At 44.4% G+C, this 25,928-nt stretch overlaps 1 protein-coding gene across 2 annotated transcripts; it reads left to right on the top strand.

Moving 5' to 3' along the window:
• Nucleotides 1-13,269: 13,269 nt before the first annotated feature.
• On the top strand, nt 13,270-25,877 carry ctnnb1 (catenin (cadherin-associated protein), beta 1). Of its 2 annotated transcripts, none has more exons than XM_079227754.1 (17): nt 13,270-13,382; nt 19,218-19,268; nt 19,520-19,744; nt 19,834-20,087; nt 20,166-20,404; nt 20,759-20,960; nt 21,056-21,200; nt 21,953-22,056; nt 22,167-22,316; nt 22,405-22,608; nt 22,708-22,866; nt 23,433-23,552; nt 23,772-23,922; nt 24,007-24,128; nt 24,226-24,286; nt 24,466-24,716; nt 24,885-25,877. In XM_079227754.1, exons 2-16 carry the CDS (start codon nt 19,256-19,258, stop codon nt 24,678-24,680), a joined length of 2,364 nt encoding a protein of 787 aa, XP_079083880.1. In that variant the 5' UTR covers nt 13,270-13,382; nt 19,218-19,255; the 3' UTR covers nt 24,681-24,716; nt 24,885-25,877. The 2 variants fall into 2 exon arrangements, with proteins under 2 accessions (XP_079083880.1, XP_079083881.1); XM_079227755.1 differs by having other exon boundaries at nt 22,182-22,316.
• Nucleotides 25,878-25,928: the final 51 nt, after the last annotated feature.

Raw genomic sequence — 25,928 nt, forward strand, 5'->3', positions numbered from 1 at the left:
TGTGTCTGATTGTTTGTACACCAGTAGGGAAGGTGTTTACGTGTGTGTGTGTGTGTGTGTGTGTGTGTGTGTGTGTGTGTGTGTGTGTGTGTGTGTGTGTGTGTGTGTGTGTGTACATGTTTCTGTTTGTGCTCCCAACATAGCGATTGCCAGGCTTCCCCTTTTCAACAAGGACGGGATTGGAACAAATTGCCCCTGCTCTGTGTGTGTGTGTGTGTGTGTGTGTGTGTGTGTGTGACAACACAAACAACAGCTGACGCCGTGGACAGGTGGACAGAAGGTCTCCATCCCCCACTAATGTTCTCACAAATATTTGAACACACACCAGGAATGTGTGAGCGTGTTTCTCCCACACTGAGCATAACTGTGAATCTCTAACCGTAGTGAGTTTAATCGATGCAAACACACACACACACGCACACACACACACACACACACACACACACACACACACACACAGGACTAGATTACATTACGCATCCCAATACAGTACAATATATATATATATATATATATATATATATATATATATATATATATATATATATATATATATATATACATGATCGTATAAAATACAACTTTTGCTCATTTTGTGTTGTGCTCCGTTGTTAATTTCAATGTTAGCTACAATTAATCCCCCTCAGAAAATACAGCAATGTCACAACACTATTTATTAGATGCAACAACGACACTATTAGATGCAACAACAATGAGTTATCTCCTGCCAGCCGTGGTCTAAAAGCAGCACGGCAGTGTGTGCACGGCTTTTCACCGAGCGGGCGACACTCGTGCACCGCCTGAAGAGAAACACACTTCAAGGGAGAAGCATCGATGTGTAACACACACGGGCACGACATGAAACCCCAGACACACACAGCGAGGCAGAGGGAGACCCGTGGCCGTAGAGGAGGATTCAGACGTAGAGGATTCAGACGTATAGGATTCAGATGTAGAGGATTCAGACGTAGAGGATTCAGGCGTATGAAAGGATTCAGGCGTATGAAAGGATTCAGACGTAGAGGATTCAGACGTAAAGGGATTCAGACGTAGAGGATTCAGATGTAGAGGATTCAGGCGTATGAAAGGATTCAGACGTATAGGATTCAGATGTAGAGGATTCAGACGTATAGGATTCAGACGTATAGGATTCAGGCGTATAGGATTCAGACGTAGAGGAGGATTCAGACGTATAGGATTCAGACGTAGAGGATTCAGACGTAGAGGATTCAGACGTAGAGGATTCAGATGTATAGGATTCAGGCGTATAGGATTCAGACGTAGAGGATTCAGATGTAGAGGATTCAGGCGTATAGGATTCAGATGTAGAGGAGGATTCAGGCGTATAGGATTCAGACGTATAGGATTCAGATGTCGAGGATTCAGACGTATAGGATTCAGATGTAGAGGATTCAGACGTATAGGATTCAGATGTAGAGGATTCAGACGTAGAGGATTCAGACGTAGAGGAGGATTCAGACGTAGAGGAGGATTCAGACGTAGAGGATTCAGACGTAGAGGATTCAGACGTATAGGATTCAGATGTATAGGATTCAGGCGTAGAGGATTCAGACGTAGAGGAGGATTCAGACGTAGAGGAGGATTCAGACGTATAGGATTCCGATGTATAGGATTCAGGCGTAGAGGATTCAGACGTAGAGGATTCAGACGTAGAGGAGGATTCAGACGTAGAGGAGGATTCAGACGTAGAGGATTCAGATGTAGAGGATTCAGACGTAGAGGATTCAGATGTTTAGGATTCAGATGTATAGGAGGCAGATGTATAGGATTCAGGCGTATAAGATTCAGACGTATAGGATTCAGATGTATAGGATTCAGGCGTATAGGATTCAGATGTAGAGGATTCAGATGTAGAGGATTCAGATGTATAGGATTCAGATGTATAGGATTCAGGCGTATAAGATTCAGACGTATAGGATTCAGATGTAGAGGATTCAGACGTAGAGGATTCAGATGTAGAGGATTCAGACGTAGAGGATTCAGACGTAGAGGATTCAGGCGTATAGGATTCAGATGTAGAGGATTCAGGCGTATAGGATTCAGCTGTAGAGGATTCAGACGTAGAGGATTCAGACGTATAGGATTCAGGCGTATAGGATTCAGATGTAGAGGATTCAGATGTAGAGGATTCAGGCGTATAGGATTCACACGTAGAGGATTCAGACGTAGAGGATTCAGGCGTATAGGATTCAGACGTATAGGATTCAGATGTAGAGGATTCAGGCGTATAGGATTCAGACGTATAGGATTCAGATGTAGAGGATTCAGACGTATAGGATTCAGATGTAGAGGATTTAGACGTAGAGGATTCAGGCGTATAGGATTCAGACGTAGAGGATTCAGATGTAGAGGATTCAGACGTAGAGGATTCAGACGTATAGGATTCAGACGTAGAGGATTCAGATGTAGAGGATTCAGACATAGAGGATTCAGACGTAGAGGATTCAGACGTAGAGAAGGCCTCGGCGAGGGTCGGCCATTGTGTGATAAACACACAGATGCATTTAGTCTTTGATTTCAGGTTGCTTTTCACCACTCGCAGTGGTAGCCATCCTGAAGAAACAACCCTCACACACACACACATACACACACACACACACACACGCACACACACACACACACATACCATGGACCGGACTGATAGGATTAGAGACATGGAGCTATAGTCACTCTCTCTTTTTCTTCCTCTCTCTCTCTCTCTCTCTCCTGCCAAGCCTTGATTATTCAGAAGGTTAGTTCCTGATTGCCGAGCAGACACAGGTTCATTATCTCTCCACCTCCTTTCCTCTCCCACTCGCTCTCTCTCTCTCTCTCTTCTCTCTTCTCTCTTCTCTCTCTCTCTCTCTGTCTCTTCTCTCTCTCTCTCTTCTCTCTCTCTCTCTCTCTCTTCTCTCTTCTCTCTTCTCTCTCTCTCTCTCTCTCTCTCTCTCGTCCCTCTTGCAGTGAGATAATGTCGATGAGTGAGAGGGCTTGACTCACAAAAAGTAAAATGTACAGACTCGCAAAAGATCCACGGAAAAAGTGGCTTTTTAATTTCTAACAGTTAAACTAAAATAAAATGTCACAGCTAAAGTACAATTAGAGTTCCTTGTCAATACAATTCCCAATTATTTCAATCTATGAATTGTTGTTCTATTCCCACAGTCTCCCCTTATTTTCCTTTTATCCAAAACACTTAATCACGCTTTTGATGTGATAATTATGGAATTTGATTGTGGATGAAGAGAATTATTTAAATAAATAAAACATTTATTCACCCCACTTGAGAAAAATGTAATCAATTAATATGCCTATCTATCAGCAATTTAAAAACATATTTGATTTTATATTATTAATACCATACCACAAAATATTATTCCAGCATTTCAGGATTAATATCAGCTATAATCTTAATAAAAATACAGCAGAACTGTAGAGAGGCAGGTTTTCTAGTCTGCTGATGACGCTGTGTGTGTGTGTGTGTGTGTGTGTGTGTGTGTGTGTGTGTGTGTGTGTGTGTGTGTGTGTGTGTGTGTGTGTGTGTGTGTGTTTTAGGGTTGTTATAAAACCTCCTCCAGTAGCTCAGATAATAAAAATACAGAATATGAGGAATGACGATTAGAAACACATCAAATGTATTTTTATTTGTATATTTTAAAAACACATTCGCTCCTCAGAGTAATTATCCTGATATTTTGTGACAGATATACAACGACTGAAGTCGTATTTATTTTGGAAACCGTGTTAGTTTTCCTCCCGTCCGACGGACAATGTCCCCATTCGGAGAGCAGTGTTGACACATGTTAGTGCCGGCTGATTAGTCGACATATAAAAGAAACACGCAGCTCCTCCATCACCATTCAGCCATTTTGTCTCCCTGTCTGAGTGGATGTGAGTGTGTGTGTGTGTGTGTGAGGCTTTTGTTAAGGTAATGCAGAAGGGAGAGAGAGAGTGAGGGAGAAGACACCGTGAAGAATGACACGGACCACAGCCGAGTCCCGGTGACCCGGAGAGGCGTTTTATATTCTGTTCCCGGCACGTTGGAATCGCACAATTGCTCTCATTTCCACCCCTCAAAAGTCTCAATTCAATAATGGCGGGAAAACACTTGAAGCGAGAATGTTTGTGGTGATACGTGGGGAGGAAGGTGTCTGTCGTCCATTGTGCCCTAAGTGGATTAGCGGAGCGGTCCGCAGACGGACAGCCAGAACCGCTGTCTGCATCTGTCGCTTCACATTTCCACACCGGGCTGTCGGGTTTTCTCGGCTTTCCCACATTAGCGGGTTGCAGATTTTGCAGAAATCGTCGTGTAATCTTTTTCATAAAAGCGGCGAAAGCCGACGCTCGGTCACGTCGCACAGATGCACAGACGTTTTACACATTTTAAAAGCTTCCTCGATATTGCTGCGTGTGGTCAAAATTATATTGAGGTTATTGGAAAGATATTTTACTGTTATTTCCATATTTTATATATTAAGGTGAAATGACAGATTCATAATGTAAAATGCAGGATTTCTGATTCATAGCATGTTGGTATGCACATTTTTTTTAAGTACTGTTTCTTTCTGCATTTTATATTTTGAAATTAAATAGTTTTTGTAAAATCTCACAATAACATCTCCCTTCACAATTGTTGTTTTATTATTTTTTTAATATCCACACACCATTACGCTTCACAATTCCAGTAATGCACAGTATTGTGTAATGTTTAATTTGACCATTTCATTTAGGAGACAATATAAATATATATAAGAACCCATAGATAATATTCTGAATTTCCAAGGACACAAGACACAAACCATTCATATCAGCAGAGTTTAATAGATTTTTAATAATACAAAATTGTCATGGAAAAATACTACGTTTTTTATCACAACAAATAAATGTGTCACTGCAACAATCGGAACATTATTAATAATATTTTACCCAAATTCTCAACCGCAGGATACAATGTTAAAATATATATACATTTGTAAATACGTCAAAAGATATTTATTATCATTTACTTTATAATTATTATTGACATTAAGTGGTAAAACGTTCTGATTTGGCTGAATAATAGTATTTAATATTGGTATAATTGCATAGATATAGACATATCGTAATGAATTGCCTCGCTGATAGTTTTTACAATTCTTGGAAAGAAGAAGAGCTGCATTGCGTCTGTTGGACAGCATAGCGCCCCCTCTGGTGAGCAGGAGACCTGACACGATAAGAGATCCTCCTTCCAGTTTGTGTGCAAATGAATGTTAAGATGCTAAAGTGTTCATTCTGTTTTCTGCTAAATTCCTGCTTTTGCTCCAAAGTTGTAATGCAGAAGAGAAGCATTTCATCTATTTGTATTTATTTATTTAATATAGTGTGTTTGCCGTTTTTTACTTGACATAGAAGATCACCTGACACATGTAGAAAATGTCTTCTAAGTGTTTTTACAGTTGGTCTTTGAGAGCCAGAAAGCCATCAGGTTTAAAAAACACACGTATGTCTCACTTTTGTATCATAGAGATCAAAATTAGAACAATTATAAGTGAAGCTCCTTTCATATTTATCACCCCGCTGCATGTTTCCTATATCTACAGATATGATACACTCACATCTTTCAGTTTGTTATCGCGCTGCGTATATTCCTTATCTCTGCAGGTAATAACACGCCTATACGTATGCACTTAACCTTCCAGAGATCAAACAGATAGGACGTCTATAGATTCCTAAGTGCTGTGAATTAGACGACGCAGTGACTTACCTTCAAGGCCTTGAAGTCCAGCAGCATGTTTCATTCCACTTCTTTCTGAAAGGAACAATAATGGACACCAGCGTTCTGCAGGTTGTGTACCGCTGCATGTGTGTTGTGTTGTGCACATATATGTGTGCGTGCACTTTTTTTCTGTCGCTATAGAAATACAAAAGTCAAAGCTTCAGAATTTTTGCAGTGTCTAGTTTTGAGGCTCATTCGATTCTGGAATCAATTTAGATTCACGGCGCCTTTTTAAATATCAACGCAGAAGATACGTGATATAATATATATATATATAAACATATAAAATACATATAAGACACATTAACTGATGTCTGCTGGCTTCCTGGCCTTCTCTGTTTTCTTGTGCTATGAAGGAACACGATGGAGGAATATAAACTCGGCGTGTGTTTGTCCTGCAGAAACACTGGATGAGAGATTATCTCCCCGCTGCACACGGCCTGTCAGCGTCCGGACGGCTGTGTGTTCAGCAGAGGATCCGTGAGCGTCTCCTCCTCACCGCTCGCTCTGAGGCCGAGGCCTCTGCACGAGCTGCTGGTCTCTGCTCACAGAGGAGAGTGTGTTAAACCCAGGGTTAGCCTCCTCTGTGCGCCCTTTCTGTTGTCTTTCACACACACACACACACACACGGTCAGCGAGGCCTACGGAGGATCAGTCATGCCAGAGGTCGTCTCCGGGCCGCCCTCACATTGTTGTCTATAAGCTGCTTTGGAGCCGGAGGAGAAGTTTAAAGGACAATTCCACGTAGTTTGAAGAAGAGGAGGGTTCCGTGAGGAAGGCCGTCGATTCATCCTCGGTTCGCCACCTTTCTGCAAATGTGAATAGAAGCTGCAATTGATTCGCTAATGGAAGAGCATTCACTTTGAATAGAGACGCAGACAACAAGCATGTCCGTCTCCATATTGGAGCGTTTGAAAGGAAGACGGCCTCGGAGAATTGATTGAGTTGGAGGTGAAGTGGAGCCGCGCCGGCTGTTGTTTCTAGGAGAGATGATAAGAGATAAATGTGACACGGACGCTCGTGTTAGTTGTGGGAAACCGCATTATGATTATCGAATGAGTGGAAATATATGCTCAATCATTTATTTAAATATTAATCTGAATGTGATCGATGTTACACACGTTTTAGTTTTACTATTTAAATCATAATGTGTGTTCTTCAGTATGTCCATTCATGTTTATTTGGCTTTAACCATTTATTTATTATATAATCCGTTGGATTTTTTTTTCAGTTAATAATCGTATTCTATTGTTAAAAAAAAAAGAAGATATTTTTTAAAGGTATATATGATTGCTCGGGTTGTAAAGTGGTCAAATTATCAGAGTTTGTTTTCTTAAGCAAAGAAACAAACAAGACGGTTAATTCTTTATTTCCCTCCTTCCTACAACAACAACAACAGTTGCAGCACTGGATGCTATCATTTTAGCATGATTTATGTTTTCTACTTTATTCAAAATAAACCGCTTTTGCTATTTTATGACGAAAAAATCATTGCACTATTTGAAATTGCATTTCCCATCAAATCAACATTTACACTCTCGTGGCTCGTTAGAATTATTTCTTCGTCCATATAATGATGCGACAATAATAACGATGTGTGTGTGTGTGTGTGTGTGTGTGTGTGTGTGTGTGTGTGTGTGTGTGTGTGTGTGACGCAAATGGCCCATAAATCCAGATGTGACGGGCTTTAATGAGCCGCTGGTGACAGAGGATGGAGCTGATAAATGACTTTTAGGAGCTCTAAACCCTTCAGCTCCAGCACCCTGCATGTGGAGTTTAATGTGAACATGACATCATGTAATGAAATATCACGGAGCGGCGCGGTAGCTTATAGCCCACGCATCCACGGTGACGTGCTGATTGAAATCCAGGACACACACACACGGGTTTGGACTTAATAAAGAAAAGAAAATTGGCATATGAATGATTACAAAGACAAACATCTGTGTGTACGTCTGTGGCCTTCCTGGTCTGCGGGATGTCATGTAGTAATGAACACGTGAAGAACTCTTCAGCTGTGCTCTGACTCCCAGACTCCTCTGCTGCAGGATGGATGACGTTCACCATGGCAACCACTAATGCAGCACAGAGGCAGGAGCCTGAGCCTCGCCGCTAATGCGGGCTCCATGGCCGGCAGGTGAGATGTCAGCCGGGCCCTTTGTTTTAAAATGAACACGCGGTGCGTTTGATGTCTCGCGGGGTCGGCGGTAAATCCCACTTGGCTCTGCTGTGGAAGTGCTTCCTGCGTCAGCATCCTTTTCTACTCGGGGTCCTTCCAGCGGCTTGGAGATGACAAAAGAGTCTCTCCCCAACATGGCGTCCTGCGCCGCCGTCGCTGCACCAGTGTGGAGTGTCTCCCTCACATTGTTTCCTATATCGGCTTATACGGCCCAATCCTGATAATCCCACTGTAGTCTGAGTCAAACATTGGGTTCCTGCAGTGTCCTCTCACCTTCTTCTCGGATGTGATTTCTGTATCCTCCTCTTCCTCCTCTTCCTCCTCTTCACATGCTGGATTACAGCTGTGTGTAGAGGCGCCTCGCAGGTTAGCATGGAGTCTGATTAAAGTCACTTTCTGGTTGATAGCGCGTGGTGCTTTCAACGCTTTCCCCCGCTGTGCCTTCTGTGGTGCATGAGGTAATGTTTACGTGATGCAAGGTTTGCATGTCGTGTGTAAAACAGGTCGCAGTGCACACTCCACATGCAGGAGCAAACTCAATAATAAGGAGCATGCACAGAGGCAGCGCTCCTTGATAGTTTGATACAGTTTCTTTAAAGAATATATCGTCTCTGTTTAGAGCCACCGTTTCAACCCTCTTCTCCACGACGGCCCAAAAACAAACATCCCTCATGCGGCCCGGTCGCCAGCGCCTCCCTGACCGGCCCGCCGTCGCTGTGTGTGTGTGTGTGTGTGTGTGTCTGTGTCCCTGTGTGTGTGTCCCTGTGTGTTCAAGTGTGTTCAGGGGTGTTTGTTTTGTCTGCCCCTATCTATAGCCGCGTCCTGCCCCTTTCTTTCACAGTGAGAGAAAGGAACCACACCCCTCAGGCCTCGGCCTCGTGTGTGTGTGTGTGTGTGTGTGTGTGTGTGTGTGTGTGTCTGCAGTCTCTGTCCCTCAGCCGTCGCTTCTCCGCCACCAGATACATAAACATCTATGAAATATTAATAAAAAACTACGTAGGAAGTTCCATAAAAGTCACAATGTGCATTATGTAAATAAATGTACACATGTATACACACACACACATACACACACACACACACACAGTATGTGCATAAACATATAAATACCCACATCGGGAAGTTTTAATTAAAGGGAGCACGTAAAGATGTCAACATGTCAATGCAAACACACACAAGATTGTGTACACACACACACACACACACACTCGGGTGCTGTAGCCAATGAGAACAGAGCTTGCGTGTGACCTGTGCACATTAAACCCCAGAGCGCAGAGCCTCCCTGTGTGTTATTGCTGTTGTTGCCGTTATCCGGGGTCCCGTGTTATCGGCCTCGTCCCGTTCAGAGAGCAGGAGGCAGTTTCCTCACAAGCATTAAGCCGGATGAGCGCACCAGTCAGGATAATTGTTGGTTCTGTCAAGGTGTGTGTGTGTGTGTGTGTGTGTGTGTGTGTGTGTGTGTGTGTGTGTGAGAAAGTAACGTAATGTATGCAATCCCCCACGGCTTGTCCTGTGTCTGTATTATAATTTTAATCTCCTTTAGCACATTTTCTGTTTTAAAAACTATAAGACACACCTGGAAAACTGTGTTGGATTATTTATTCAGTCAATATTAAAATGCTGTCAATGTTTTTTCTGTGAGAATGTTGTCAGACCAGTTACACCCAAAGATGAAGGTGTGATCTTTACCCAGCGAACAGATTCATACTTTTAGCTGATTTCTTCAAAGTGAACTGTGGAGACGAGAATAATTCAGTGAGTATGGAGAATAATACGTCTAGAAAACCATCTTTACTTGTCCTGCATTGCACTGTAAATAAATACAACTCAATGTTTTTGTGAACCCCATTTAGTTACAGGACTTTATATTTCTAAAGCATGCAGTCTTGACCTCCATACCAATCTGCATCATCCACACGTTGCAGGTGTGAACGATCGCCCAGTGGCCTGCGTGACGATGATGGATCCAGCTGGAGGAACCAGCACCGGTCTGTGATGGAGGACCGCTTCACAGACGCTGTGGATTCATCTTTGGCAGAATCTCTCCAGAATTGGATGTTTAACCTCACGTGTCCGAGATCTGAGAGGCCTCTTGTGATAAACCGGGGTCGAGAGGATTGAATGTGACCCACATTGGGTTAAACGTCATACACTTGTGAATTTAATTGAGCTGACTCCTTGTGAGAAGATGAGAATAAAGTGTTCCTATCATATTAGATCCTTCCCCATGCAGGTGAGTGTCATCCAAACCCTGAAAAATGATTAAATTCATACTGAAACATTATGTCCCACCATTATGTCCCATTCCACTTTCCTATTTTTGGTATTAATAAAATACTTTTGAATATGCTGTAGTTTCTGAACATTCTCTTCTTTCAGTGTATGTCTGACTTCTCCACAAACAGACAACAATAAGAACAACTTTTAAGACTTTTGAGCAAAATATGTGATCAACTGATGTCCTGTTAAGGTAAAAAATAAAAAAAACACATAGTTGTATTTATTAATCCACATTTCTGTTCATATTTTCCCGACTCTGCACTTATTTTTGTGTAGTTTGTTATTTTGTTCTGTGTTCAGAAAGCGTCAATAAAAATCTCAAAATGTGTGAAATTAAATAAAAACTGACGACGTTTGTCAATGAAACTTTGACAAAGAAGCACTGACATTAAATATGATTATTAATCCAGACCCAGTGCTCGCGGGCTGATGGTGCCCGTCTGGTTCTGACTCAAACTTTATCGTAACTTAAGTGTTGCACCATCTCAACCCCCCGCTGTCTTTATTTAAAGGGACATTTCTACATGATTTATTCATTGGGCTTTGTGCTACAAGTGCAGGCATTGTGTGACAGAAATAACATACAGTCGGGATAAATAATAAATGTGCCACAGAGACATTTACATTTTGAAAGGCCTGTAAACAGTGGAGTATAAAAGACGTGTGCAGTTTGATTCATGATGGTTTAATACGGCTACAACGTGTGGGATATACAGTAAACACTCTGGGGACAATGAAACATGCCCTTTAACTCTGAAACTGGGTGTGTGTGTTGCACTTAAAACGCAAAGGTTAAAATCAATTAACTAGATATATATTAATCATAAGAAGTTACAGTTTTAGAAGAGTTATATTCATAGAAAAGGTTTTGTTTGGGTGACCTCTATTTCCCTTTATGAAGGAACTTACAAGTTGTTCTTTTGGTTCAGAGACACAGTTTTCATGACGATGTTTGACCAAAACTACAGTCTTAAGGGTTTAATATTGAGCAGATATTTTGGAAAAGTTGGAGGCAAGGTGCCTCGCTTCGAAGACAATAGTTAGTAATGAGAGAAGAACCCTGAACATGTGTTATGACTCATGTTTCTAAACCTCTGGTCTCCGGCCTGTCTGCTAACCATCACTACCTCACCACGGGACTTGGGAGTGTAATTAAAACCTCTGCCACCCAGAGTATGACGTCACCTTGTTTTCTGGAAGTCGCCCACTATGCCATGATGATAGTGAGGAGCATCATGAACAAACCATGGCTGTGTATTAAAATGACTGGAAGCAGAATCAGAACCATTTATTTGGTATGTTACACATACGAGGAACGTGTCATGGCGGGTGGTGCAGACATTAGACAAACAACAACAATCAACACAGCACAAGAAATAGAAACATGTTGCATTTACAATAGAATATATAATATAAGATAAAGTGCACGGACAAACAGATAACAAGTGCACTGTAGGTGTTTGACAGCCGATGTCATTTTTCAGTGTCGCAATCTAACGACGCGGCTGGCCTCATTGTGGGAGATGTGTCACATATTGTGTGTGTCCTGGCTGCGTTGACATGATGCATGAGCTACATCCTGTGCATGGACTGCTTTATTGACTGTTTTGAATGTATTCCACTCGCGTAGTGTAAATGGCGGTTAATGAAATAGCCTGTAGGCGGGTGAGGAGAGGGGCCATGCCGCTGCCAGTGTGCAGGTACATCAGAGGTGAAGGGACCACACACTGACCAGAGGACTTGCAATGCATGTTTATTAAATGTCCTATGTGGCCAATCCACTAACTTACTTATTATTGAGCTAAATAGAAAGTCATCTGGAAAATGAATAGCCGACTCTGTGATCTCAGAATGAAGCGGAGATCACATGCCCATAGATCACTAGTACGTTTAATGACTGAATCTGCTTTTTAATTAATGAATTCAAGAAAAATTATTAATCTAACTCTACAATATTTTTGAAGAAATAATCCTTTCAGTAATGCATGCATTGTTTGATCAATTAAGTCTATAATGCAATTGCCTGAACTCTGTTTTTTCTCCCACTCAAAGCATGAACACAGTAGTGATGATTCACTTCCTTGAAATGTTTCCTTATTGTATGAGATTTGATCTACTTCACAAACACAACTGAGTCTTTTTAATTAATCCATATGGAATCACTGAGTATCACTGACTCACATGAGTAACGTGCACAATGTGCTCCATCTTGCTCAGTGACTTGCTCTTTGCCTCTAGACCCAATCACACCGTTTCCTTTAGGTTCAGAGACGATAAACTGCTTGCTGAATACACACACAGGCTACAGCAACACGAGTGAATGGCCAGCATATAGGGGTTAGAGAACAAAAACAAAGCCAGCTCCTGAGACTAATGTTTAAAAGACATTGACTGACAATATATATATATATATATATATATATCTCCTTGTTGAGTTTTTATTGTTTGCAGAGACAATTATTTTTGTTTAATTAGCTTAATTTGACCCGTAGCATCACTCACTGTTTAAAGTAAATAGTTAAATGTACATTTTGTCTCCCATAACTGACTTTTTATTACTGAATTTATTACTGATTATGTGCACTATTTTTCTTTTTAATCAGTGGGGTTATGTGTTGTTCTATCTGGGGTAGAGGAGACATGAATGATGTATAGGTGATGGAAATAATGCACTTTTTCACAGTGCAAGAGGTTTTAACGAGGGAAAGGAATCGGATTTCCTATTTGTAGTCTGCCGGAACTTCCTTCAATTGTGTATTCATACTCGTGGTGTATTCGTGGATTTTGGCTTTCGTCTTTCAATAAATCATTTTAAAACTCACAACAAAGAGATGTAGTTATTGTAACGGGTAATGTATACGCGGTGACGCGTGAGAGTCACCATAAATCAAAGGTTAATCATATTTGTTGGTTTCTACTTTACTCGTGCGCACGGAAGGATACGTAACCGCTGGATGTGTTATCCGGCCTATATAAACGCGCCGCCATCTTACATTTCCCAGTCTCTGCTGTTCCGGCCAAGTCATTATTGACTGACTGCGGAGGGAGTGGACGAGGGCTCCCCGCTGACGCTCGCCTTCACGTTATCCTCCGCTTTCTTTTTCCACTCCTAAGAGGTGTTTTAACTCTCCAGGACCCCGAGGAGACGGACTTGCTGTGTTGACAAGGGTAGGCTTCACCATTCAAACTACCGGCTGTACTCGGGTTTCTCCGTCTTTTCTCGCCGGGCGCGCGGGCCGGCGGTTGGGATGCTGCCGCTGCCGCCGCTGCCGCAGCTAGCGAGCCCGGCAGGTATGTCGGGATACGCCGCCGCTGCGCAGTGTGAGGACACACACACAGACACCGACTCACCGGACGATGCTCACGGACTTCATGGTAGCGACCCGGGTCGGTGTTCGGTGTAACCCGAGACCCGGTACCGTTAGTACACCGCAACCAACGCTAGCTTGACGTGTCCGATGGATTTTAATTCGTGGTCGTTATCGAGGGTCCTGGAGTGACCGCAGATGTGGTGTGTCTGTGTGTGTGTGTGTGTGTGTGTGTGTGTGTGTGTGTGTGTGTGTTCCCGCTTGTTTGAATAGTTATCGATGGCTGCGGGTCGTTAGCTTCACTATTAGCCCTTTTAACGCCGCTCAGCACCACTCGGGAGACGAGTGTTTCTTCTCCGGGTCGGCATCGTTAGCTAAACGGGTGATATTGGGGGCGATCACACGGGTGTGTTAAAGCTACGGTGTGTACTAGCTGTTGTGTAGTTAAAAAAAATCGTTTGGCTAATTACCGTCACCAGCTGGTGGAAGTCACGTCTGTGTTTGGCATAGACATTTTTCTCCTCCAAAGTTGAGCTGGAAGTTCGTAAAACTGGAAACCATTAAGGTTTCTCCATCCGGTCGACTCTGAAAACAAGCGATGTGATGCAACAAAAAGTGTGTGTTTAGTTTTTATGTGAAATGATTGAATAGAGTGTGAGATGTGTAGCTGTGTGTGGAGGATGTTGATGTCTCTTCCAGCGGCTTCAGGTTTTTATTTACTGTCACTAAAGTTGTTTATTTTAAATGATAAGCACACGAGAGCAGAGACGTTTTTATTTTATTTTAATGCAATTACTGAGCAAATGCAGTCTGCTGTGTTTGCAAATGTTTTTTTTTAAACAAAAAAGACAAGGCAGTGATTTCTGGGGCATTTCTAATGCCCCAGAAATCACTGCCTTGTTTTAAAAAAAATTGTTGTCTGCGTCTTTTTGTGGGTTCGTTAAATCCCCTCATCAGGTTACACAATGGAAACAAAAACTGACAAACCAATCACCTCGTCAGCAAAATACCCTTCTACCAGTGGATTAACACTTCTTTTTTTTAGGACAGGCGCGTGGGTGTAGTCTGCAGCCTGGCCCGGTAGTGGTGTGTTTGAGGTGATCACCTGCGTATGAATGTTACTGGAACCTTTTCAGTGGTGTTGCCTTTACCCAATACTGTACATTGTTCTATTTATTATGACCCACTTTTGTGTTGTACATTTTTAAATGTACAATCTTGTATGACAAGTGGTGCAATATTAGAAATGCATATATGATTAAAATCACCTTTGTCGTCACTAGTAAAAAAAAAAAATGTTGTACTCTCAAAACTATGTTTTAATTACACCTCCCCCATTTTTATTTTGTTGAAAAGATGGATAATTGGTGAGCAGAATCAGGGAAGAGTCGGCTTCATGTGGGAGTTGCTTCCCGGCCCTGGTGGTTCTGGTGGTTCTGGTGGTTCTCCATGGTGCTGCAGCTGAAGCGCAGACCCAGCAGCACTGCAGCGGCTGCAGGCGTTGAGCTCATTGTGTTGTTGGCAGCCGTCAGAGCTGCTGACCCGGCACATTACACGGCTCACACTGGAGCCCGTGGCGGCTGCCGTCTCTGCCGGTGCCCATCATACTGCTGGTTTGGGTCATTAACTAATATGGATGTATTGAACTCGCTAGGTTGGGTTGTTTTTTTCTCCACTTAAGAAATGGACCTTGCAGGAGTTGAGATGGATTCAGCTCTTTTGATGTGTGTGCAAAAAAAAACAAACATTATTTTTCTTTAACCCAAGCACGCCGTGTTCCCTCTAACAAATTAATTTGATTTGATTTAAATGCAACAGCATGCTAGGAAGACGCTGTAAAATGGAGCTACAAATGCCTGCAGGCCAAAAGAGGCAAAATGCAATTTTTCAAGTGTGATTCATAAACTTGATTTATTTAGTTTGAAAAGGTAATTTGATGCGGTTTTCAGTAGTTAAGCCCCCAGGCTCACCTGAACTCCCTTTGTGGATCCCATATGCTGACAAAATGACTTTATTTTTCCTTTCATCCAGAGCAAATATGATTGGAGAGTTTAGACGTGTTTGAATTCCAGCTTTGAATTAATACAAACTTCCTGATTGCTTTATTTAGTGTGTTCTTGCATTTGCAATATTGCTTTTATTTTAATCTGATGGAAGCTGTTTAGTGAGGCCAGATGGCTCTCATTTCTTTCACGCTTGCCTCCTAGCTTCTGAAGTGTCGAGATAATCGGTTGAACTCGTGCATATTAGACCGCGTAGCTGTCATAATATCTGACTGTTTCCGTCTTTATGGTGTTTGGAATGGTGGTATCTCGTGGTAGTTGTCGGTCATCTGACGTCAAGCCTGATCCTGATTGAGTTCAAAGGTTAAACCACCATGTAGGAGACGGATCTCCACTATCAGGGCATTTCTTCATGGTTGGAATAAGCTTTCCATAATTGTATTTATTATGATTTCAAGCTCCTAGCTGTGCTGCATCCATCTCTGTTTACACATGTTATGCGTTGTATTCCCCAGGCTCTGCATAGCGCCAGTGGATTAAATGTGTTGTTCTCTTCTGTGAGACCAAGAACCGAACCTCCTCCCAACAAACGCTTCTACAGTTTCACCTTTTTTTAATGCTGCATCGCTTCCCGGTTGTCATATATGAACGCCATGTTTTTCACGACTATATTCAGGGCAGGGACCCAGAATGAAGTGCACTATTCCCGGCCGTCCAGCTCTGGAGCAGTAAGCCTGTCATTTGAGTGTTGACCTGGGACAGAAGGCCTGTGATTACACTTCATAGGGCTGTGTGTGTCTGCGAGCATGTGTGTGTGTGTGTGTGTGTGTGTGTGTGTGTGTGTGCCTAGAAGGTAAAATGTTTTGATTAATCCATAAAAGCCAGGCCGCACGCATCACCCTCTGTACCTCGCTTCATCCCACACGCTGCACAAGACAACCATCTGACTGGTAACTGTTGTGCCACTCATTAGGCGTCTGGTTTCAATTGTGTGGCTTTTAACTGGACCAGGCACAGCTCTGCATATTGGATTTCACATCTGGCTTCAAAGAAACCGTGCGTTTAGAGTTTTTTTTTGCGGACAGGCTGCTCGCCCGATATCAAGGAGCTCTGACCGTCGGCAAAAAAAGAAAAACTCATTACAGTGAGACTCTGACTTTAGGGTAAGGCGGCTATTTGCGTGTCCCAATTGGAGACCAGACGTTGCTGGTTTTTGCCCATCAAAAAAAAAACACACACCGACATCTGGCTTTGGATGCTGCGCCGGTGATAAAGACCCACATTTTCCACCAGTGTGAGTGAGAAATGGTTCCACTGTGCACTTTGATTGTATGTTTGATTTGAATGCAGCTTTGTGTGGCACACATGGCAGCCATTAGGGCAGGGCGAGGTTATGCCAGGGCAGGATGGTGTGTGAACAGTGAGTTTGTGGTTGGAAGTCTTTGGGGCCCGACTCCAGATTGTGTTTGAACACAACAAGAAACTCGTAGTAGAGTTATCCAAGAGCGGATTTACATATTGGCAGCCGTTTAACTCCACAAACTCCCACACAGTCACTGGCACACTGCATTGTGTTTTTACCACAACATGCCTGGCTGCTGTGTATTGTGTCTTTTCATTTAATTTAGTCCAGTTTTTGTGCGTTATCGTCTTTACTTCAATGATATTCTTCCTTCGGATCGCTTGTGTGGAGCGTTTTCAGGCAGGATATCAAGTGAGAAACGGCAATTGGGTTGTGTTTGAGTACATTTGTTGGCGTAACCTCAAATGTAGTGTATGGAATCCTCGCAGGACACTGAAGATCAGCGAGGACCGCTTCGATAAATAGTTGCCCTCAAAAACGTCAAACCTCTTTAAACGGGCAGATGTTTCTTTAACGTGAGTCTTCTAACACAACACCATCAGTTTACCAAAATGCACTTATGTGCTGCTTACCTCTTGGCCAAAAGGTTCCCAGAGGTTTAGTGAGTCTATTGAAATAATAAAGGTGATTACATAACAGGACCTCTAACATTCAGGGTTGTGATGTAGCGTCTCCAGCAGATAGATTTTTTCATATCAATAACCATATTGGCTACAGTTAGTGCCCGGTCTCTGGCAGAACTCTGGATTTCCTGCACAGTACAAGTCATTTTAAAAGTAATTGGCTATTTCCCTGGCAGATGTTATTTATTGCATTATCTTTATATTCCATTACAACCTCCAACATCGGTCGGACTCGAATGCATCGTTGAGCGATCGCACACACGCTTGACATATCAAACGAGATCTTTACATCCAAGTTGTTGCCGTCCCTTCTGTTGCATCGAGAAGTGGCTCTGCTCAGAATTTGAATATTTTGTATTTGTTGTCCAAATATAGTAGTTTTTTTTGGGTTAGTTTCATTAGTAATATTGGTTCCTGCAGTCAGGGTTGGAGCGACGTACGTCTGTAGTCGTGCTCGGTTTAGTAAGAACATCATGCTGATGTTGGAGCAATGTTGTATGTTATCATAGAAATGTGTGTGTGTGTGTGTATATATTGCGTGTAGTTTTTAAATGTGTTTTCTCAATGCATGGTACTAAACAAATCCTGGTACAGCAGTATTCATGTCAAATGAAGGTCGGGTAACTGAAGGCATTTTATGTACTTTTAAAGAATGTCGTCTTGTATATTTTCATACTGTAGATTATGTAGAACAACATACTGTGTATGTGGTTTAAACTTGGTTATTTTACTCTAGATGAGCCTTGTTAGTCTTCTGCTTTCTCCAGGAACCTATGAACGCATATGTTGGGCTCATTTCCCTTCAGTTTTAAAGCATTTGTTCTCTAGTTTCCTGCAGGCTTGGTCTTGAAATAATCATAATAAACATGTTTCTGTGTCATCTCAGCCGTGATTTCTCTTCTGCACTTTCATCTCGTAATTTTGTGGGTTTCCGTCATAACATATCTTTTGTGTGCGAGTTTAAAATACAACTTTTTCAATTCCCCTTGTTGTTTTTTCCTGAATGAATCCCCTCCCCCCGGCTCCGCCTCTCCTCTGCCATAGCCGGTGTTTACTTTCCTGCAGAGTGTGGTTTTGGCTTCAAAGCCAGCCCAAGAATGCGTTTGCCCTTCCTCCCTCCCTTCTGCTGCGTTTCTCTCCACCCAAATAGTTTCTAGCTGCTTCACTTAATGGTGGCTTTGTGTGGGAGCCTTTAGCTGATGAGGGAAGGAAGGAAGGAAGGAGGATAGAAAGTACTGGAAGTTTATTTGTCTGGACTATTTTTCTTCTGAACAAACACACATTGTTTGTTTTTTATTTAGCATTTTCAACACAACAGAACAATCCTTGACATTTTAAATAAACATAATGCAATCAAAACGGTCATATTAGTATCAATAGTTTAGCTTATAGCGAGTATACATGCACATCTACACCGACAAACACTTATACAAATACACACCCATCCACATACACACCACATAGCATCTCATGTATACCGTCCCACATGTGTATACTTTAAACATGTACTTTACACATGCAACAAACACACATTTTAACTGCGTTTTTTTCTGCTGTTGATGTTAATTGGCTGGTATTTGACTGGAAGGAAAAGACTGGCGAGCAGGAGGGAGGGAGAGAGGGATGATGGAGGGATGATGGACGGATGATGGACGGCTAGATGCCACTGAGGCACTTTGACTGACTGCTTTCTCTCCTGTTTTCAGATCAGGAAGCTGTGTCGGCCGCGGTTTGAGAAAGGAACATGGCTTCCCAGGGTGAGTCTTTACTGATAAATCACACATCATTGAAGTAAGAAACTGTGAGCAAACGGCAAGAAAAGTAGGTCAGAAATCCATCCATCACGCTGGATATGAACTAAAATGAGTTTGAAATGACTCATTTTGTTCCACACTGTTTCCACCAATCCATGACTTGTTCTCTTCGTATTCTCGGCTCCTGCAAAGTTGGTTTGATTGACTTTTTCCTCGTGTTGATGCAACGCTTCTAATTCTCCGCCCCGCTGCAGCTGATCTGATGGAGCTCGACATGGCCATGGAGCCGGACCGCAAGGCGGCCGTCAGTCACTGGCAGCAGCAGTCGTACCTGGACTCAGGCATCCACTCGGGGGCCACCACCACCGCGCCCTCTCTCAGCGGGAAGGGCAACCCGGAAGAAGACGACGTCGACAACCAGGTCATGTACGAGTGGGAGCAGGGCTTCAACCAGAACTTTGCCCAGGAGCAAGTACAAGGTAACGCTGCCTTTTTGAGGAAGACGCTTGTGGCCGTGATGGCGGTTTGACTCCCAGTACAACAACATGTTCTTCTGCCTCTCCGCTAGACATAGACGGCCAGTACGCCATGACGCGCGCCCAGCGGGTGCGTGCGGCGATGTTCCCAGAGACCCTGGAGGAGGGCATGCAGATCCCCTCCACGCAGTACGACGCAGCCAACCCCACCAACGTCCAGAGGCTGGCGGAGCCGTCGCAAATGCTCAAACACGCCGTGGTCAACCTGATCAACTACCAAGACGACGCGGAGCTGGCGACCAGAGCGATACCAGAGCTCACCAAACTACTCAACGACGAGGACCAGGTAGGACCCGGAAGTGTTGTGTTTAAAGTCAGACCCCTTGCCTCGGTGGTTCCCTAACGCGTGCCGGACCCCCACCAGGTCGTAGTGAACAAAGCGGCGGTGATGGTCCACCAGCTCTCAAAGAAAGAAGCTTCCCGCCACGCCATCATGCGCTCGCCCCAGATGGTGTCGGCCATCGTCAGGACCATGCAGAACACGAACGACGTGGAGACGGCTCGCTGCACCGCGGGGACGCTCCACAACCTGTCCCACCACAGAGAGGGCCTGCTGGCCATCTTCAAGTCCGGAGGAATCCCAGCGCTCGTTAAGATGCTCGGGTACGTGGGGAGACGATGGAAGTATGCGGGAGTTGGAAGGGACTTTTCTTTTCTTGGGTCTCCATTTTTTAGTTTTTGATGTGTAGCCATGTGCCATGAAGGCAGAGTGAAGCGGCGGAGTGTGTCAAAATGGCCAAAACCCAGATTCAATCTAGAGAACATAGGCATAGCTATCTTATTTTTGACCCAGTGGTCAATCAATTGCGATAAGAGACTCATGAAAGATTGCAGCTGGCTGCTAACTCATAAAAGGCAGAGAGGGAAGGACCTCAGAGGAACCTAATCCAATCCAGTTGTAGTTTTGGATATTTCCCAGTGGGACGGTAATCTAATAAGCCCTGGTTTGTTCTGCAGGTCACCGGTGGACTCGGTCCTGTTCTATGCCATCACCACTCTGCACAACCTCCTCCTGCACCAGGAAGGAGCCAAGATGGCGGTCCGTTTAGCCGGGGGTCTTCAGAAGATGGTGGCTCTGCTCAACAAGACCAACGTCAAGTTCTTGGCCATCACCACCGACTGCCTCCAGATACTGGCCTATGGAAACCAGGAGAGCAAGGTGTGTGTGTGTGTGTGTGTGTGTGTGTGTGTCACAAGTTGCGTGAGGTCATGTGTGATGACGTGCTGACCTTTGCGTGTCTCCTCCTCCTGTAGCTGATCATCTTGGCCAGCGGAGGCCCACAGGCCCTCGTCAACATCATGAGGACTTACACCTACGAGAAGTTGTTGTGGACGACGAGCCGCGTTCTCAAAGTTCTGTCGGTCTGCTCCAGTAACAAGCCCGCCATTGTTGAAGCGGGTATGTTCAGCCTTCTGTGTGTAATATGAGCTTCAGTACCCTCATGCCTGTAGTGTGTGTTCATTTAAAATGAGTTAGCAGCGGCGCAAACTGCTTAGTCAAGTGACATTTAGGAACATGTAGTGATTTATAAGTGACATTTAGGAACATGTAGTGAGTTATAAGTGACATTTAGGAACATGTAGTGAGTTATAAGTGACATTTAGGAACATGTAGTGAGTTATAAGTGACATTTAGGAACATGTAGTGAGTTATAAGTGACATGTAGTGAGTTATAAGTGACATTTAGGAACGTATAGTGAGTTATAAGTGACATTTAGGAACATGTAATGAGTTATAAGTGACATGTAGTGAGTTATAAGTGACATTTAGGAACATGTAGTGATTTATAAGTGACATTTAGGAACATGTAGTGAGTTATAAGTGACATTTAGGAACATGTAGTGAGTTATAAGTGACATTTAGGAACATGTAGTGAGTTATAAGTGACATTTAGGAACATGTAGTGAGTTATAAGTGACATTTAGGAACATGTAGTGAGTTATAAGTGACATTTAGGAACGTATAGTGATTTATAAGTGACATTTAGGAACATGTAGTGATTTATAAGTGACATTTAGGAACATGTAATGAGTTATAAGTGACATGTAGTGAGTTATAAGTGACATTTAGGAACTTTTAAGAGACATTTAAGAACATGTAGTGGTTTTTAGTTACATTTTTCTCATGCATGTATAAATCTCCCCGTCCAGGAGGCATGCAGGCTCTGGGACTCCACCTGACGGACCCCAGCCAGAGACTGGTCCAGAACTGTCTCTGGACTCTCAGGAACTTATCAGACGCCGCCACCAAACAGGTGATGAGAACTGCCTCTCGCACAAACATTGAAATCTCATTTTCTGTCTATTTCTGTAGCTGTTTACTGTCCATGCTGCGTACCAATCTGTCCTTTCGCACTAAATCCAGTGTGTTACTCTCCAGGAGGGGATGGAGGGACTCCTAGGAACGCTGGTGCAGCTGCTCGGCAGCGACGACATCAACGTGGTGACCTGCGCTGCCGGCATCCTGTCCAACCTCACCTGCAACAACTACAAGAACAAGATGATGGTCTGCCAGGTGAGGCATCTACTTCCTGTTTCAGGACAGTGACCAGAGCTTGTGTCCTCTCTGAAGACGGGTTTAACGCACATTTCGTTCTCTGCAGGTCGGCGGCATCGAGGCGTTGGTTCGCACGGTGCTCCGGGCCGGAGACAGAGAAGACATCACAGAACCGGCTATCTGCGCCCTGCGTCACCTCACGTCCCGGCACCAGGACGCAGAGATGGCCCAGAATGCCGTGCGGCTGCACTACGGCCTGCCGGTGGTCGTCAAGCTGCTGCACCCGCCCTCACACTGGCCGCTCATCAAGGTGCGGCTCACCGGCAGAGCCTTTAGCTGTGGTTCTTCATCAGAGGAGACTAATAGTTTATATAAATATATATATTCATTATTAAATGTGTGTGTCCAGGCGACCGTGGGTCTGATCCGTAACCTGGCGCTGTGCCCCGGTAACCACGCCCCCCTGAGGGAGCAGGGCGCCATCCCTCGCCTCGTGCAGCTGCTGGTCCGAGCGCATCAAGATGCCCAGAGACGCACCAGCATGGGGGGAACGCAGCAGCAGTTTGTGGTGAGACACACACACACACACACGCACACACTCTCACACACACACACACACACGCACACGCACACACACAGACACAGCAGCAGTTTGTGGTGAGAGCTGAGGCACACACACTAATGTACGTACATACACACACGCATCCATCTACACACACATACACACACGCATCCATCCACACACAACAAAATACACACAAACATCCAGACACAACAAAATACACATACACAACAAAATACACACAACAAATACACACATCCAGACACACACAACAAATACACACATCCAGACACACACAACAAATACACACATCCAAATACACACATCCACACATCCGCGCGCACGCACGCACACACACAACAAAACACACACGTAAAGTGAGGGTGTGACATGCAGAAATGAGTTTCTTGTACTTGTACACCTAGAACTGATAGAACTGTTAGATTACTTGGTGATTCCCATCGTTGCGGCTCCTCCTCCTCCGAGTGTTAAAGGACTGCTTCCATGTGAGCTTGACTCATTGTGTGTGTGTGTGTGTGTGTGTGTGTGTGTGTGTGTGTGTGTGTGTTCAGGAGGGCGTCCGCATGGAGGAGATCGTGGAGGGCTGCACAGGAGCGCTTCACATCCTGGCCAGAGACGTCCACAACAGAATAGTCATCAGAGGACTCAACACCATTCCCCTCTTCGTACAGGTAAACAGAAACATGTCGTGATGACGCAATCATTACAAATACATTGTATGCTTACTATGGGATGTGCTTACCTGTTTTAGACGCCATATTGGATTGAACAGGGGTCATGCATATCAGAAATGTCGTTAAATGTGTCATATTGAGGTTGTTTCAGGATGCTTTTCACATGATGTGAGTACTGAGAACATACTGTGTGTGTGTGTGTGTGTGTGTGCGTAGCTGTTGTATTCTCCCATCGAGAACATCCAGCGCGTGGCGGCGGGCGTCCTGTGTGAGCTCGCCCAGGACAAAGAGGCGGCCGAGGCCATCGAGGCCGAGGGCGCCACCGCGCCGCTGACGGAGCTGCTGCACAGCCGCAACGAAGGAGTCGGTACGTTCAACACACACGATACATAAATACACACACACACACACACACGGATAATCTTAACCGACGTTGCCTCTTCTCCCTCAGCGACCTACGCTGCAGCCGTCTTGTTCCGCATGTCGGAGGACAAACCCCAAGACTACAAGAAGCGTCTCTCTGTGGAGCTCACCAGCTCGCTCTTCAGGACCGAACCCATGGCCTGGAACGAGGTACGGGACGTCAAGCGGAACACTGAACTAGACGCTCGTGCACCGCGAGTGGACTTCAAAGTGTAAATACAATCTTTGTGTGTGTGTCGCTCTGCAGACCGGAGACCTGGGTCTGGACATCGGAGCGCAGGGAGAGCCGCTGGGCTACAGACAGGAAGGTGAGAACGAACGCCAGAGCTGCTGCTGGATTCCTGTCCTTCAGGGCTGTCGCTCCAGTTCACTGCCGTGTGTGTGTGTGTGTGTGTGTTGGTGTGTGTGTGTTGCGTCTAAATCCCCGCACTACTGCGTGAGCGCTTGGTTTGTTAACACGCTTCTAACAGCGGCTCTGCTCCCCCAGACCCCAGCTACCGCTCCTTCCACTCGGGCGGGTACGTCGGGGACTCGATGGGCATGGAGCCCATGATGGACCACGACCTGGGCGGCGTCCACCACCCGGGCCAGGACTACGCCCCCGTGGACGGGCTGCCGGACCTGGGACACGCCCAGGAGCTGATCGAGGGGCTGCCGCCCGGAGACTCCAACCAACTGGCCTGGTTCGACACCGACCTGTAAATACCAAGACCGACATTACACGACACTTTCTACTAGGTAAGCGAAACCCCAAAGGATTGTGGGTCGAGGACGTGACTGTATTTGTACTCACTGCGCTGCTGCATGTTCAGACGGCTCCTAACTGCAAAGCTGTGTGTGTTTGATGTGTGTGTGATCTGTGTGTGTGGTCTTAACCAACATCTGCCTCCTCTCCCTCCTCTGCAGCTGTATCATGTGATCTGGATGAACCTGCGTCGTGATTCGCCCATACGGAGGAGGAGGCGGGGTTTCAGAAAGTGCCTGAAGACGACTCAACAACAGCAAGCAGAGTTTCCCGTCTACGGGAACTCCATTGGGACAAACTAGAGTGAAGTGCGGTTCTGTTCTGTTCTCAGCCCGGCGGCGGGATGACTCCTGACACGACACACAGATTTTGATCTCAATTTGATTTTTTGAAAAAAATGCTTTTTATGTACTTTTTTCATTTTTACTTGATTTGGTTGTTTTCCTCTTTTTATTCTGTTTTTCTCCCCCATCAAGTCTATAATGGTACAAACTGATTCTAGTTATATTTTTCATCATTCTGACTTCTCTTCATCTTGTTTTTGCAGTCCCTTGTATTTTAAGTCTCTGGTAGTGTCGAGTTCTTTTATTTTTAATTTCCAATTTTTTTTTTTTTTTGTGGTAATGCTCCATCCAAGTAAAGAATCTGATCACGTTTTAAATGGTGTCCAAACACTAAAGTTAATCAGTTGAATTGTATTCTGATGAAGTGTAACATTGTGTAGCTTTTGTATAAAAAAAACAAAAACATGAATTGGAAATCATGGTCCAAATATCGAGCTATTTTCTTGCTTTAATGGACACTGATGTGTCTGCTGTTCCAAAGGGGGTGTGGCTGACCTGGCTGGATGGGCGTGGCTTAGGAGGAGGAGGGCTCTTATTGGTCTGTTACTGAGGGGGGAGGAGCTGGTTGTGTAGCCTGCTGTGTTCTGAAACAATAAAATGGACTGTCATTTCACCGGACGCCTCCGCGTCTGATTTCAAACGTTTCTTAAACCCAGTGGCTTTAACTGGGCTCTTGTCCCCGCCGCCGTCGAGCAGAACCGTAACTCGTGGCCTCGTGGTTCCTGTAGAGACTCCAGTGAGAAACGAGGCGGACTGGAAGTACGGAGGCGGAGGCCGGCGGTTTGATGCCTGACAATAAAAGTGTTTACATCAGTAACAACATAATAAAGATCACGCGAGACTAAATAGTAACAATACCAG

Source organism: Taurulus bubalis (assembly GCF_910589615.1).
Source record: "Taurulus bubalis genome assembly, chromosome: 12".
Classification (NCBI taxonomy): Eukaryota; Metazoa; Chordata; class Actinopteri; order Perciformes; family Cottidae; genus Taurulus; species Taurulus bubalis.

Bases quoted from the DNA above. Each gene is read 5' to 3' on its own strand.
- ctnnb1 (XM_079227754.1), top strand. The intron at 22,317-22,404 runs GTGAGGCATCTA...CGTTCTCTGCAG, and splicing joins ACAAGATGATGGTCTGCCAG to GTCGGCGGCATCGAGGCGTT. The intron at 24,129-24,225 runs GTACGGGACGTC...GTCGCTCTGCAG, and splicing joins AACCCATGGCCTGGAACGAG to ACCGGAGACCTGGGTCTGGA.